Genomic DNA, 15,825 nt, shown 5'->3' with positions numbered 1-15,825 from the left:
GGGTCTCAGAGGAGCATCCCTTTAACAATACTCATGGTTAATAAACAATATAAGGCATGTAATATACATGATCTAGCAAATTTTATATTAAACCAAGAGTTTGAATTATTCAATGTGGTTTATTTCAACGTGAGACGTGATATATGCTACATCTAAAACGAAACGATAAATTGTAACACCTGACGACGGTAGAGAGAGGAATTATTAACGATATCGGAAATTACTCATTTAGAAAAAAATCGTTTTACTACGCAAACTATACCATTTGGAATTTAACAAGGCTATTTCTATTCTTCATACAACGTAGCCTCGGGTAAAAAAATTGATTGTGAAAAGTTTCATTATAGTCGCTGTAGTTGTGGCAGTGAATTGATACACTCTCATTGATTCGTACTCCATACGTTCAAGTTGTAACTTACAGCAAATAGTTGAAGAATTAACTTCACTCCGTTCTAAACATACACAATATTGTTTAGTTCATTAAAAAAATTGAAGGACGTTTCGAATAAACGGGCTATCTTGAATCGTAAAAAATCTGAATGGTTCATTTTTTGTTAAAGCGGCGTTCTTCCTCATATAATACTATACATACAAACGAAAAAAAAAATATAATCGAGAGATTGACTTTATGGATGAAATGTTTAAAATAATATGTAAACCCAATACTGTTTTGGACGGAATGACGTAAATCTTTGGGGAAACGATAAGAAATATCCCCGTAAAAACAAAAGGACATACATTTTTTAAATAATAATAATAATGATAATAATAATAATTTATTCCCACTTACAAAATTTGATTACAGAACAGAACAAAATATCCTTATGTATATACAATAAACGTGTTATTCGGGAAAAGAGTGTGGAAGTAATTGTTACACAACTAGTCGAGTCCATTGATACAACCCACGAGCATAGAATATGTTTTGAGACTCTATATCTAAATGTTACATAATGTCATTTCCTGCCAATCCCCTGTCTTTAAATTAAACATTTGAATACTGAATACTGTTCACACAGAGAATATTCCTTTCAGGATGTACATCTGCCAAGTTGTTTGGAAGTTTAAATTTTTCATCAAATTTAAGACGGGCAAAAAACCCCAGGGCCCTGAAAAACCCCATTTGTTTTGTTTTATTTGCATATCAACAATAGGGTGCCATATTGTCTGAGGCAATTCTTCATAATCACCCTAAAAACAATCTTCAGATGAATTTTCCCAGTAACTTCGGAGTTTAGGTTTTTGACCAAGTATCTAAATGCTGTTGTATGATCAGCCCACCATCATTTGAACAGTTTTCCAAATAAACATCCTAATTATCATCTCCACGCCACACACACACACACACACACACACATACACACACACGCACGCACGCGCGCACACACACATACATACACACACATACACACACACACACACACAAACAAACAAACAAACACAAACACACAGACACAGACACTACACGATGAAAAAAATCAAAACACTTGGTTCCAAATGCCGCTTTTCACAAGAGTATTCTTTTAATATTTCTCAAAGGGAACATAATTACAGACTAAAAGACGCACTGACCAATTTTAACAATTTTGGAAAAGAAATATTTATCGCCATAAAGTTACGGCTTAAAAGATAATGTGGTCTACATCATTGTTACCATGGCAATACGGGATGAAAGTATTATGAGGGGGAGAGAGAGAGAGAGAGAGAGAGAGAGAGAGAGAGAGAGAGAGAGAGAGAGAGAGAGAGAGAGAGAGAGAGAGAGAGAGAGAGAGAGAGAGAGAGAGAGAGAGAGATATGGGGGGGGATTCAATATCGCTTATTTCGGTTTGTGTATGTATAAAGGCCTATTTGAATACCATTAAAAAACGTGACGATTAATCTGACGAATCATGTGATTAATAGACACTGATGGAAGAGAAAACATGAGGTACAAGAGAACACAAAGCTTTCACTGTACTGTAACATTCAATAGACAACGTTCGTTTATTGTGTAACAAAGTCTTTTTTTATTTCAAAATGTACATGAGAGGTATCAAGATATATTTTGACGATTGAATGATAGGTGAAATGTAGCAGCCCCAAAAAACCCCGGAGAAAAACGTTTTACTAGAACTCTCCATATCAAACAGTTTATCTGAATTAATCTACTAACGTTTGGTTATAAAAATGTATATATGGTGGAAACAGTTCTTATACAATATAGAGTACTACACACAAGATTCTGTTACAAGTAAGACAGTTTGGCCTTTGTTTACTTATTGGTCCAAAGCAATATACAAAGTTTTCATTCAATACTCTATGTTTTCAGTTTTAATGCGGGTAATAGCAGTCGTTACATTTTGATATTTGGTACTAGTTTTGTTCAACCATTTTCATTTTTCATAACAACTCAAATTGATATATAAATGGGTTTAATATTAAGTTCCATGTTTTTGTGTCAGAGAAAACAAATCATACATCTTTGCAAAAAAAATGCATGTAAGGTTACAAAAAAATAAAGTAATATAATATGAGTTGAAGATGGAGTTACCGTGTGTTTATCTTCTCTTTCTGTAGTACATGTATGGATGATATAAACGATTGTGGTACATACAGAAAATGCTTTACTTCGGTGTTATAGGTTGCAATCCTTGTCTGTGCAACAGCATCAAAAGGCAATAAGTGACTGAAAACATAAAGTGTTCAATAGTTGAATAATCAATACAAAATAATTTTGGAAACTAATATTTGGTGCACCGATGATAACCCTGCTTACAAATCACCTACACATTTGGATGTTTATTTACCGCTGTAAAGTTTCGTGTTGTAAAACATTGAATAAAATACTGGAATGTTCCCTTTACTTGTCTACTTCCTGGAGGCTACTGACAGTGACATGGTTGACAGGTAATTGACGACTGATAGCACATGAATTATATATTATAACCCAAAACATGGCTTAAAATGAGAAAGTGTACAGATTCGTTAGATCACTTCAAAGTTGGCAGTATCAACATAACCATGATACCAGACAATGGAACGGCGCTCTTACATTTTGAACCTGTATATTATAGTCAGAAAAACAGTTTTTTAAAGCACTGACACATCTTCATGTAAAGCTAACACATGTTATATCATGATGGACTTAAAATAAAGAAAGCTCTACCATGAATCATACAATAGTACCTTTACTTCACATGCACAAAAGTGTTGGCATATTATTGGATAGGGTATATGAAACTTAAATACACACAGAGACTACAGTATTCACAAAACTACATTAACATTAACATTTGGTTTTAGTCTTTCCTAAAAGTGTACCTTTTTGATAACAAAATTGGTTTATTCAAATACATTAAACATACAAATAAAGTAAACCCTGCTTCTATTACATTGATTGAGACTGTGATAACACAAATATCATTGGCAACAAAAACTCTTGGTGAAAATGACAAGTTTCACATATATCTCTGTAGTTGGTTAGTCACTGAAAAACATAACTGTGGAAAACAATAGTCTGATTGGCTGGTGTTTATCACATGCTGTAACACAACAATTTGATTGGCTGATGTTAATGACAAATGTTGAAAATAACAATTTGATTGGATGATGTTCATAAACAACTATGTGATTGATTGATGAAATCCCAAATAACAATCTTATTGGCTGATGTCAATCCCAGATGTAAGAAAGAATAATCTAATGGTGGATATCAACACGGCTGTTGGAAAACAACATATGTTGGCTGACAACACTTTGATTGGCTGATGAAAACCACAGGTGTTGGTTAACAACAATCTGGTTGGCTGATGAAAACCACATGTCTGATTATGAAAATGAGTGATGAATAACATAATGACACTGAACTAGAATCTGAAACTAGCAAAATATCTTCCAGCAGACAGACAGTTAACATGATTGGCAAAAAAAATATTGTTTGACTTTAGTAACCTTTAGTGTCAGTGTTCTCTACAGATGAACAAATTAAGGGGTTGCTAATTTGCATGAACATTAGCACACTAATTTGCATATATTTACATAAATGTGCAAGCAGTATATTATATACTAGCTACTCAAATGATCCAGCACACTGTATATAATATACTACAAGATATGCAGGAAAAAACTTGAGTGTAGGAAAACCATGAACAAATGATTGATATCAATGAGAGCTTAGGCAGTATGTCATATGCTTACTTGAATAGTTAAGAAACAAACGGAGACAGAGTTCTTGGCAACTAATTTGAAAATCAATCTCATTTTAGAGAATTTATCTAAAGTAGAGACAGTAAAGGTGTTAGCTATTATCAGCAATCAAATCAAGAGTCTGGTGAATACTCTCATCTATTCTAATGAAATGACTGAAAGATCTGTGAAAGTACTAGCTTGGAAGGCAAGTAAGTTTGACAAGTCTTTTAGTGGAGAGTATCCCAACACTGGCTCACAATGTAAAATAGACACATCATACTATAATACATTGTACATGTACATATCTATGAGTTTCATGAATGTTGACTTTGAAATACAACAATCAGCAAATTAACATACATGATTAGTAAGACCTGAAAAAGGCTTGTTTTGTTCATGTTCCTTGTGTAAGGTTTGTTGGTTTGGTCTTGATGTATGTGTCTTACTCCGGTGCATGGACAATGGTTCTGTGATGAAAAATCAGTGTAACTAAATGTTTTTTGGTATACAGTTTAATACAGCACTTAACACTATGACAGAAGCCCATGATGCGTGAGTGCAAGTGTGACATACTGGGGGTATTTTCATGAATGCTTGCAGTGTTCACTGTGGCAGTGTAGCAGAAAACACTGCAAGCACGAGTGCATATACACCCGATTACCCACACTGGCACTCACGCGGCATGGGGTTGTTATTATTACATATGTTTATTCGAAACAACAAAGTTCCATAAAAATGACACTATGTGATCACACACTTTTGGGTGAAATGAACAACCGCATCCTTATTTGCATATCATTTGTGTGCAGGTATCCAATAATGTTTGGGGTATTGCACTTCAGTGCAAATACCACGAGTATGCATGTGTATCAGTGTAAGTACTCTCTGGTACATATATAATAATAATAATAATAATAATAATAACAACTTTGGTATACTACTTCCAGTTTGAATGGACCCTAATTCTAAACTCTTGAAAAAGAGGTCTAAGAGAAAGTTCTTATGCCTGTCTTTCAATTTTATAAAGTTTTAACAAAATTCAGACAACACTGTACAAACTTTGTCTCAGTAGATGTTAAGTCACATACCTGGGTAGAGTGATTTTTCAAATATACCAATCTTTGGCACCCTGTGACTTGGAGACAATACTATTCAAAGATCAAACATGGCTAATACGATCTATTTCCACTCTGTTCTACTATGTAATCCTGTAAACCTGGAAAATGTCACTGGAGACTTATTTTTGTTTTTTTTGGCTGGAAAACAAAAGTAGTGACTAAAATGTCCTCTTTGTACTCAAAAGAGTGCACCAGGCTTAGAAAATGTGTAGACATTAGTTTTTGAGTTTGCGAAGTAGTTGAAGACTGTGAACCAAAAATGTTTGGGTTGAAAATATCTATGTTCACAGTATAAGGTTTGTGTTATATAAAAGTCTGACAAATGTATATGTTACGGAAAAGCAACACAAATGTTGAGATCAACAATAGCAATAAAGGAGGACACATTGTACCATCTTGAAATATCATCCACTGTCACTAACTGGATTCCCTTTATTTTGTACTTTACTTCATTGTGGAACTCAGTTTTTCGCAGTTTTTTGAAAACACAGCCACAAGAACAAATGCTGCTTCACAACCATACCAAGCCTGATACTGTATGGTACATGTATATTGTTTCCCAGTATTCTAGTTTGCATGTTTGTCATAATGACTCATTAAAAAAAGACAATAAAAATATGACACAGAAAAATTTGCCGAACGGCTTACAATCTCCTTTTTGAGCTTACAACTTCACTTTTCAGAAAATACAGAGACGAGAAAATATCCAAGAAGTAAATCAGATCAATAGGTGTCTATAAATTTTGGAAGCTAAGAGTTTCTCCTGTGACACTTTCTATCATAAATTTCTCTGAAGTAAACTAAACAGTGCAGAATCATTCTGCTACATGTAAAGGAGAGGTTATAACACAAAGTACTTTTCTAATTTGAACATAGAGGGCAGTGTTCAATATGGCTAGGCTACAGCTTGACAGTGAAAGTAACCGGCCGTACAGGAGTACTGCCTGCTGTGGATGTTTTAAACAAAGCTTTTTGGATAAGTGTAGGATCCACTTCTGGAGGTGTCTTTTTGCCAGTTTCCTGTTTTATCCTACAAGGAAGAAACACAAAATATGATAGTCACTTACAGTCTGTACTACTGTACTAGCTGTTTACAATGACGAATACTAAGAATTCTAGTAGGGAATGATCATTACAAACTGCAGATGACATCTCATCAAAGCATGTACTTTTAGAAGTGTTTTATGTGTACTTGAAGGGCACCAGACCAAGCTTTCCATCTAATATCAAAGTTGCATAGTCTTGTAGTGAGACCTTGAATCTGCAGTTCGAAGGTTGCAGCACAATAGTCAAGGATGATAGTACCTCTGCCAGAACCTCTTTGGCAAGCCTTTGACAGCATCATTGGCACTATGTGTCCTGTGGTCACTTTAGAAGTTTACAAATTGACTTGCCCAAGAGTCTAGCAGTTAGACTACACCCCTAATAATTACTTTATCAACATAGACAGTGCTCTACCATTGCTAACCATAATGTGATAGTCTCATACATTTTGTTATAGTTCAAAAGTAATAGGATTAGGACACACATTATATTTGGCCTGGTGTTCTTTCCTATGGTGTTTTGTTTGGAAATGGCTACACAGTGGGTAACTGAAATATGATGTATTCAGAATGAGGCACGTTCCAAAACTTTTAAAATAATCTTTCTACACCTCAGGCTGTAAGGTATGCCATGGTGGGGTGTCTTCATGCATCTGTTAACCATTTTGAGTGCTAGCTGATAGGTGTGACATATATCGTACAGACTATATATTTACAGACTAACTACAGCTAAAAACAAAAGAATAAATCTTACCTGGATGCGAGGGCTGAAACTGATGATTTTGTAGCTACTGATGGTGATGATGACGATGACATAACTCCAAATGCATCCAGTTTACACTGCATTGGTAAACCATCTAGTTCTCTGTTATGATATGCTTTAAATGCTTCAAGTGCATCTTCATTTCGAACAAAGACAACCTCAGCTGTCCCTTGTTTCAGGAGCCGTGCCCTCTTCAGTGCACCGACTGCACCAAACAATTCCTATATGATGGTGCAAAAAAAAGGTTATCAATAATTCATATCTGAACATGTGAAGTCAGAATCATTTTCAAAGCTCGTCAAACCAAATTGATTCTTGGGCTCACATCGGTTTGTACATCAGACTCATTTAGAGGTATCGTCATCATTATAAGACGAAGTACACATAGTGACGCGTATAGATTCAGTTTTTCCCAAGGACAACAGGACCTGCTTTCATCATTGAACTTCCAACATTACAGTAATTCAAGGATGCCACTGAACCAAAATAACTTGTTTGCATCTTACTATTACACATATAGATTGAAGAATATAGATGTACAATACATGTATGTGTGTTTTGTTGGTAGCTGAACAGGCTTTAGCGTAGAAGTAGAAGTGGAAGACAGTTTAAGCAGTTATTGTTTGGACAGGGGATATAAAATATGTATGTGTACATTTTCTATCCTGGTAAAAATGTGTCTATTTTCAGATTATTGGTGTAAAACAATCAGACCCCCCAGCCCCCATTCATTCACCTACCTTGCTGTGTTAGATACGGTTTACCAGGCAGTATAGTATATGATACATATATTGCTCAACTCTGTGCTATAACTTATAAGACAAATCTTGGATGCTTACCTCTATGTCTTCTTCTGTGACAGTTGGATGTAGATTTGTGATATGCATTCTAGTGCCTTGTAATGGACTGATGCCAAAACCTAACAACTGAACCAAATATGACAAGATATGATTTTACTATACAGTAATAAACAAATGTTAAAATACAATGGTTTTGGTAAGGTTTGGGAATCTTGGCAAGAAGGTGGGAAATTTTGCATAAGTTATCTTGGTCCTATATCAATGTCTGTTAAATATTAGTCTATGATGGTAGATGCCATACCTCATTAGCCTTTGGTTTGGGGGGTGCCGCCGGTTTCTGTAACATCCTTGTTATTTTGGGTGGAATAGGTTCAGGCTCAACAAACTGAAAGTCATCCTCTTCAAAAATTTCCTCTTTCACATTTTCTTCTTCAAATTCCTCCTCCTCAAACTCTTGTTTGATTTGTCGTCTTTGAATATAAGCACTATATGACATTGGTGCTGGTGCTGGTGCTGGTGATGATGTTAACAATGAAGGCGCCGCTTTCCTCTGTCAAAATCAATTCCACAGAAATGTTACAACATTACAGACAGATCTACCAGCATGGTTTATCTTTTGCCAGTACATGTACCCTGTGGAATTATGAATACTTAAATATTAAACAACACTAACCACCAAAACTCTTAAAAGTTACACACTGTACCTCTTTAGTATTGATCAAGTCTTTTGGAGATATTGTATTGACAAGCTAGCAAGTCTTCTTTCAGTTTCTTCAATGCCACTTGTTATTTTTCAGAGAGATCGAACAAACTTCTTATAAATATACTCATACACAAAATGTGTGTGTACATACTCTGAGGTAGATTACAAAATCTTCTCTTTTTTTTTACAAACTGGAATTCCTAATCTGTTCAATTGTATGTAACAATACAATTCAAGTAATTCAACTAAATCATTTTTCTGTTTTGTGTTTCCTTATGCAGACAACAGGAGGTAACAATATATCACAATGCATGTATACTTTCACACTACATACACCCTGAAAATGTTGAATTTACCTTTCTGGCCATTTCGTTGACAGTTGTGATTTTTAATTCACCACTATTTGCAGTGACTTTGTTGCTCAGTCTCTGTACAGCTGGTTGCTGTGGAGTGGCGTTGAAGTTAACTGTGTTTACGATTGCTTTAGGATTCTGTATTGTGATCTTTGGTGTACCCGCCTGAATTAAAATAAAGACAGATATGGACAAATCAAGAAATAGCTAATTCGATGTGTTCTCTGCAGATAATGACAGAAATTTATACAACAAAAAATGTATTGTCATTCTGATTAGCTTCCATTGCTACCAACAAAGTTTTTACTCTATGAAGGCATAGAGAGAACTTAGGCCTTAGAGAACTTAGTTACCCAGACCTCTTCTGGTTCCTGCATTGCACCAAACTTCAATGGTGGTGAAAGTCAGAGGAGTGTGGGTAACTGAGACTAGGAGGGAACTTAGAAAGCCCATGATTACATGTAATAATGCTGGTAAATAACCAGAACTGTGGCTACCACTAAATTAGTTTATCAATACAGAACATCATTGTTGAGTGAATTTTCAAAAAAGAAAACAGGTGAAGAATTAGTTCAGACTACAATATGTCATATTGTTATTATGAAATGAGAGTAAATAACTTACTTCCATGTTGATGGAACCACTTTGTTTGGTTTGATCCTCAAAACTTCTCTTTGCATTTAACTTCAGCCTGGCATCTGTTTTCTTGGCTTTCTGATTTAATCTTTCCCTGGCATCAGTTTGTCTCATTTTCTGTTGGATTTTCTGTCTTGCGTCTGTCATTCCAATTTTCTGTCTAGCATCTCTAATGCCGATATTCTGTCTAACATCTCTAATGCCGATATTCTGTCTTGCATCTGGCAGTCTTGATTGAATATGTGGTGGTTTCTGGTTGAATCGTCTTTTGTTGGCGAGTGATTTGGCAACTTGAATTCGTGATGGTGGATTGAAATTACCACGCCCACGTCCCCCTCCTCCCCCTCGACCTTGTCCCCTCCCTCTACCCCTCCCTCTTGCTGATCCCCTGAAAAAAAGAAGTATATCATGTGAGAACGTTTAATTTTACATTCCTAGTTTTAGTCATTGCAATAGCCACAATTATATAAAAGAGTTTCTGATACAGTGATGATAACAAAGGAATATTATAAATAGTGGACACACATAATACCTGCATTGTTTGACCTCAGTGTGCATAGAGGAAAATGTTTTGTTGCGAGTCAAAATGGTACAAACTGGGTTTTCTTGTGAGTCATCACTGAGCTGGGGAAATACCAAATATGTGCCACTCAACTTTAAGTTTAGGGCCTCTTACTACTAGTTTTACTAGAGAATCTTGTTACTATTATATAATATTAATAATACTGGAACTTGGAAGTAAACTACCATGACATTAAAGAAACTCGGTGTACTCCTCGCAACGTGGAAACTATTTATATCGGTTTGCAGAAACGCGCTTTGTATTAAACGTGGATAACAAGTGGCCATTGCTCCGTTGTATGTGCACTGTTACTCTGTACAGTGTAGCTACTGGCGTGCATTGTGTACATAGTCAACGTACATAGTCAGTGGCACTAAATATTAAAGCGTAAACTTCTGATCCTCTAGCGAATATACACGTAGGAATACATTTATGAAACCTGGCAATTCACATCCTCTTCGAACACCTTTCATCAAAAGTATCAGGCTTACCTTCCACGCCCGCCAGACCATTTGATGCTTCGCTGTGCAATAACTTCGTCGAGTGATACATCCGCCATTTTTGTTTGTTCGTTTTCTACGGCTTCACTCAACCTATTGCGCTTTAAGTGTTTGCCCAAATATTGAACCTGTGTTAAAGGTTTGACTTTCCAATACACTTTAGTTTGATTTAAATAAAACCCTGTTTCAACTTGGACAGGGAATATTCAGATAAACGAATGACTCGTCTAAAATACCCAGGTTATTTTTGAGAGTGTGGAGAAATCGAATACCAACCAACATACACACACAAATTGAAGACGCGTGTGTACGAACGACAAGTTTGTGGAAGGGGATTCAGAGACTTTTACACTTGAAAAGGGGAAGGTAACACGAAAATATGTTGTATTTTGCTTTTATAAGTTGAAAACCACATTTCAGTTCGTGTGTTATGTTACACTGTACGTATATTTGACTAGTTTTCATTTCGCAGAAATAGGACCTGTAAATTGTTGTGACAGCGCCCTCTAATGAAAAGTTGTACTAAATTTCATCATAGTCCATGTGTGTAAGAGATGATAGTACTTGTGGTATTATAGCAGCCTATATAACACATTTTATTTGCGTTTGTTTTGTAGAAACAATGTCAGAAGGAGGTGCACAATGTGGGAAGAAAAGAGGCAAACAATTCTATAAAAAATCAGTGGCCAAAAAAAGAAAGAAGGGGCTGGAGACTTTGCAAGTTGGAATGACAGGTTTTCTCATAACATGTAATAGAAATGAGAAATTTTGTGTAAGGGAAGCATACAATGTCTTATCTGAATATGCTGATAAGATTTATGGCCCAGAAGTTATGTCTGAAGAATCTTCAGCTGCAGGTAAGCAGTCAACAAGGAATGGACATCAGTTGTGCTGGTCAGTGGCATAATGAGTATACTATACGGTATACCATTGGAATTTGGATAGATTTATCAGTCAGTGAATTCACTTCTTAAGGCAAGCACATGTGTCATTCGTTGGAGTTGTGCATATAGTTGTCACCTGTTGGTCCCCTCCCCTTGATTACTCCCATGTGAGATTGTTTGTTACAAAATGTCATTTAGACTTCTTCTTGGGTAGTCCTATTGTCAAATTTTAAGTTGTGTGTATATGTATAATACACTGAAGACAAATCAAATAATTCCGGTATATCACAACCTTGGGTGACAATGCAGTGCTACACAATGCTACATGAATACCTACCTACAGTCATGAAGTCATGAAGGTCAAATAGTTGGATGGCTTGCTTAGTGTCTGCTGGTTACCAGGTGAACCACACTGACAAATGGTAAAGTCCTTGGTCAAGATTTGAACCTCAATTTGTGCCACAGTCAACCCAGCTGTATAAATTGGGAGCTGCTAGATCATTGGCTGCATTGTAAAGGATTTAATTGTATGTGTTTTCTGGGGCTTCAGTAGATTGTATGCTCCTGAGGGAGATGAAGAACTATGAAGGGCTGCTGTGCCTTTATAGGTCCATGCCATTGGTAATACAATGTACTTGAAAGATGCTTATATCTCTGATCTAATGTTAAGATTTTAAGTAACCTATTTCCATTTCCATTTTAGAATCAGATGATGATATTGAAGCAGCACTGAAGAAAGAAACACAAAAGTTGAAAGCTCAGAACAAGAAAAAGAACAGACGATTTCAAGCTGTTGACAGCGGTGCACTTAATGTTGTCTTCATCAAAGCCAAGGTAAACTAAATACACCATAATTTTGACTAATCCATCAACCATACATGCATATCTGAGAATTTTTCTGTTGTAATTTAATTTCAATTATTTATGTTACTGTACTTATTCAAACATATATCATGGTAATCATCACTAGTAAACAATTCAGAGATGTGTAACAGTGCGTTTAGGGAAACTAAATGATTTGATGAAATCTTCATTGACTTCAGGATCATAGAGAAACTGCACATGTATAAAACAACAGTGAAAACTAATTTTACAAAAAATACAATGTTCCATCTGTTTACAGCGTTCCGTGTTCTGAACCATGTGTTATGATTTCTAGTACAGTGCTCACATGCTTGCATCTAGTTTACTGATAGCGTCAGTCTGTTTGCCACATTCCAGTTGTCAGACAGATAACAGATTTCATAGTTTGGCCATCTTTGGGGCCTGAAGTGAGGGTAGAATACTTATAAGTGTTGTAGCAAAAAAATAGCAAACATGACATGATCACACATTTTCAGTGTTGTTCCTGGTGCACTAATTTTTACCAAAATATAAAAACATGCCTAACCCCTGACACTACTGTAATGTTCCTAGTTGTAAATGCAGCTTAGATTTATTCACAGTTTTAAATTTAAGCATTGCCATATGATCAGAAGCCAAACTGAAAATCAAAGCCCTCACTTTGCCAAATCTGGTACACCCTGTCGCGATGCTAACCAGTGACATCATTGGAACTTCAGTAACTAAGATGTGGTGGGTGGCTCTCTGGTGAAATGGTATGAAATTAAATGAAACACCACAATTTGCTATGTAACAACAAGATCAATCTGATTAAAATCCGATGTAGTGTACACTTTGTGCTGTTACGTTTAGTGTCGTTTGTTCTTTCATGAGCGCTTGTTACATACATCTGACACAATTCCATAGGTTTTCCTGAACCCAATCTCGTACTTACGAGTAGCCAACAAGAATCTGTCTTACAATATAACATTCAACGTTCAAAATTGAAAGAAAGAGAATTACCAAACAATAATGATAACATCGTTGTCTGTGCTCTGTGCTCATGCTGTTTTCGAACTGAGTGCTTTGAAGTACTGTACCTGTATGTTTCATGTATTACATGTTTTCATTGATTGAGTGATTCACTTGGTGCTCTCGTGTGGTTCGGGAAACCTATGGCATTGTGTCAGATGTATGTAACAAGCCCTCACAAAAGAACAAACAACAGTAAATGTGACAACCAAAAAGAAATCGTGAGTGTTCACTACATCGGATTTTAATCAGATTGCAATAAGATATACTATTACTGATATAGGCATATTTTTCCTTTTTCAGATACCCAATCCCAGTGAATTTGCTTATGAAATTTTCTCAGACATTGCTGAAAATAAAAAGAAGATAGTGCGACACATTTTGCGAATGATTCCTGTACAGGGCACGTGTAAGGCTTTTCCAGAACGTATGAGAAATTTGTGTGCTGACCTGTGTAATCCAGTGTTTCATAAAGCAGGCACAAAAAGGAAAACTTTCTCAGTGGAGTATAAAGCCAGGTATAATAACAGTCACAACAAACAAGAAATTATTGAAATGTTAGCCAAAGAAGTTACATCCAAAAATTCATATCATAAAGTTGACTTGCTGTGTCCAGATTATACAGTCATCTGTGAGGTTGTTAAAAATGTTTGTTGCATGAGCATTGTCCGAGATTTCAGAGATTTGCACAGGTATAATCTCCACTTAGTTGCAGGAGAAGCAGTCACAGACACACCTAATGAAGCATTGCCTGACAAAGCTGGTAAAGATAAACAAACTAAAGCTGATAAGAAATCTAGTGAGGCTAGTGTAGGTAACTTTGACCCATCTATCTGCCAATCAGCATATCCACTCATAGTTGACCCAAGTCAGACACTCTCTGGAGATGCACAAGGCTACGTTATTGCTGATTATCAACATAAATCAGTCACAGAAAGTCGAGTTGATGTTGGGGACGTCGACAGTCAAAGACCCAGTCTTGATGCAGAAGATTCTGTCATTGATGAAAAATCTATTGTGGATGGCCTTGATTTGCTAAGCAGTGTATGCAAGGGCCTTACACCCACTGATGCTAAAAATAGAGATTCCTGTAACTACAATAGTCAAAGACTGGAAGAAACTAAGCATGGACACACTGACAGTGATAACAGTCAGAGATGTGGTGATAAGGGACATAGACACACCCGCAGTGACAGTAGTAAGAGACATGGGGAGAGTGGACATAGACACACCCGCAGTGACAGTAGTCAGGGACGTGAGGAAAGTGAACATAGACGCACCCGCAGTGACAGTAGTAAGAGACGTGAAGAAAGTGGAGGTAGTCACCCAAGAAGAGACGATAGTCAAAAACCCAATCAGGAAAAAGTTCCCACAAATATTGATACAGCTGGGCAGAATGCTAACTCTGAAGGGAACACATGTCAGAAATCTGAGGAGGTACAAAACAAAGAAGAAACTTCTGCACAAGTTGAGGAGGATACCGAACAAACAAAGAAAAAATCAACGGAACATCTGTTTAAAGAAGATCCAATACCCAGCCTACCAATTTGGATTTCAGACATGATAGAGGAAGCGGATGATGACTCATGAATGTAATTATATGGCTGTCCGTGTCGATACATCTATACAGAGTTGACTTCAACTCTCAAAAGATCTGTTACAGTTGCCAGATGCATTGTGTATTTTCCTATACAATGGCATGTATTTTGAATGTATGTTAAGAATTGTACATGTTACTTGGGGTTGGGGGGGTGGGGGGTAGTTGTCATCTGACTGTTGGTGTTTAGTCTTTCTTAACTCACAAAAGATTATTATGTCTTTCTGTTGTTTAATGATGAAAATGTTATTTCAAACAATAATTAAGACTAATAGGCAATCTGATTAAAATCCGATGTAGATGTCGGCTAATCGTTCATTGCTATTTTACATTCGTTATTTTGCCTGAATTGACCTTCGTAGTACATGTTTACGTTTATAGCCTGATCGCCTCCTCTACTATAATTAGCACCCCAGTGAATCACGATTTCAACTCATTACTATACTACTAATAGATAAATTAGACCTCTATACTTGACATGCACAGTGTAGTGTAGTATTAATATTTCAACAATTTTCAGGGAATATATTGTTGCCTTATGAAAAAAAATAATACCCCAGTTAAAACTAATGCAAAGAATCTAAACCTGTACTTTATAAAATTGTTTTGGTATTGATGAAGAAAGTAGGGATGGGGTGGGGGTGGGGTGGGGAGGGGAGGATGGAGATGGGGAAAGAAGGAGAAATCAGGTTTATTAGTTGATACTCTAGACACATTTTAGCTGTAAATGGACCTGAACATAGATTTGTCTCATGCTGTAATTGCAAATAAATATTTATGATGAAAAAACACATAATTGATGCACATTTATTTTTTTCCATCTTATATATCCTGTGTATATTTTA

At 36.1% G+C, this 15,825-nt stretch overlaps 2 protein-coding genes across 2 annotated transcripts; one reads left to right on the top strand and one right to left on the bottom strand.

Moving 5' to 3' along the window:
- Positions 1 to 4,823: 4,823 nt before the first annotated feature.
- LOC144435228 (uncharacterized) lies at positions 4,824 to 10,924 on the bottom strand. The gene is made up of 7 exons (XM_078123810.1): positions 10,637 to 10,924; positions 9,572 to 9,959; positions 8,951 to 9,112; positions 8,193 to 8,441; positions 7,931 to 8,017; positions 7,083 to 7,312; positions 4,824 to 6,315 (listed from the first exon to the last, which is right to left on the bottom strand). The coding sequence occupies exons 1-7, from the start codon at positions 10,702 to 10,704 to the stop codon at positions 6,186 to 6,188; spliced, it is 1,314 nt and encodes a 437-aa protein (XP_077979936.1). The 5' UTR covers positions 10,705 to 10,924; the 3' UTR covers positions 4,824 to 6,185.
- A 14-nt stretch (positions 10,925 to 10,938) lies between these two features.
- On the top strand, positions 10,939 to 15,065 carry LOC144435227 (uncharacterized). Its single transcript, XM_078123809.1, has 4 exons — positions 10,939 to 11,011; positions 11,263 to 11,502; positions 12,233 to 12,363; positions 13,687 to 15,065. The coding sequence occupies exons 2-4, from the start codon at positions 11,268 to 11,270 to the stop codon at positions 14,971 to 14,973; spliced, it is 1,653 nt and encodes a 550-aa protein (XP_077979935.1). The 5' UTR covers positions 10,939 to 11,011; positions 11,263 to 11,267; the 3' UTR covers positions 14,974 to 15,065.
- Positions 15,066 to 15,825: the final 760 nt, after the last annotated feature.

This window comes from Glandiceps talaboti, chromosome 5, assembly GCF_964340395.1.
Source record: "Glandiceps talaboti chromosome 5, keGlaTala1.1, whole genome shotgun sequence".
NCBI lineage: Eukaryota > Metazoa > Hemichordata > Enteropneusta > Spengelidae > Glandiceps > Glandiceps talaboti.
Note: the sequence above shows the minus strand (reverse complement) of the source record. Positions and strands in the feature narration are given on the sequence as shown.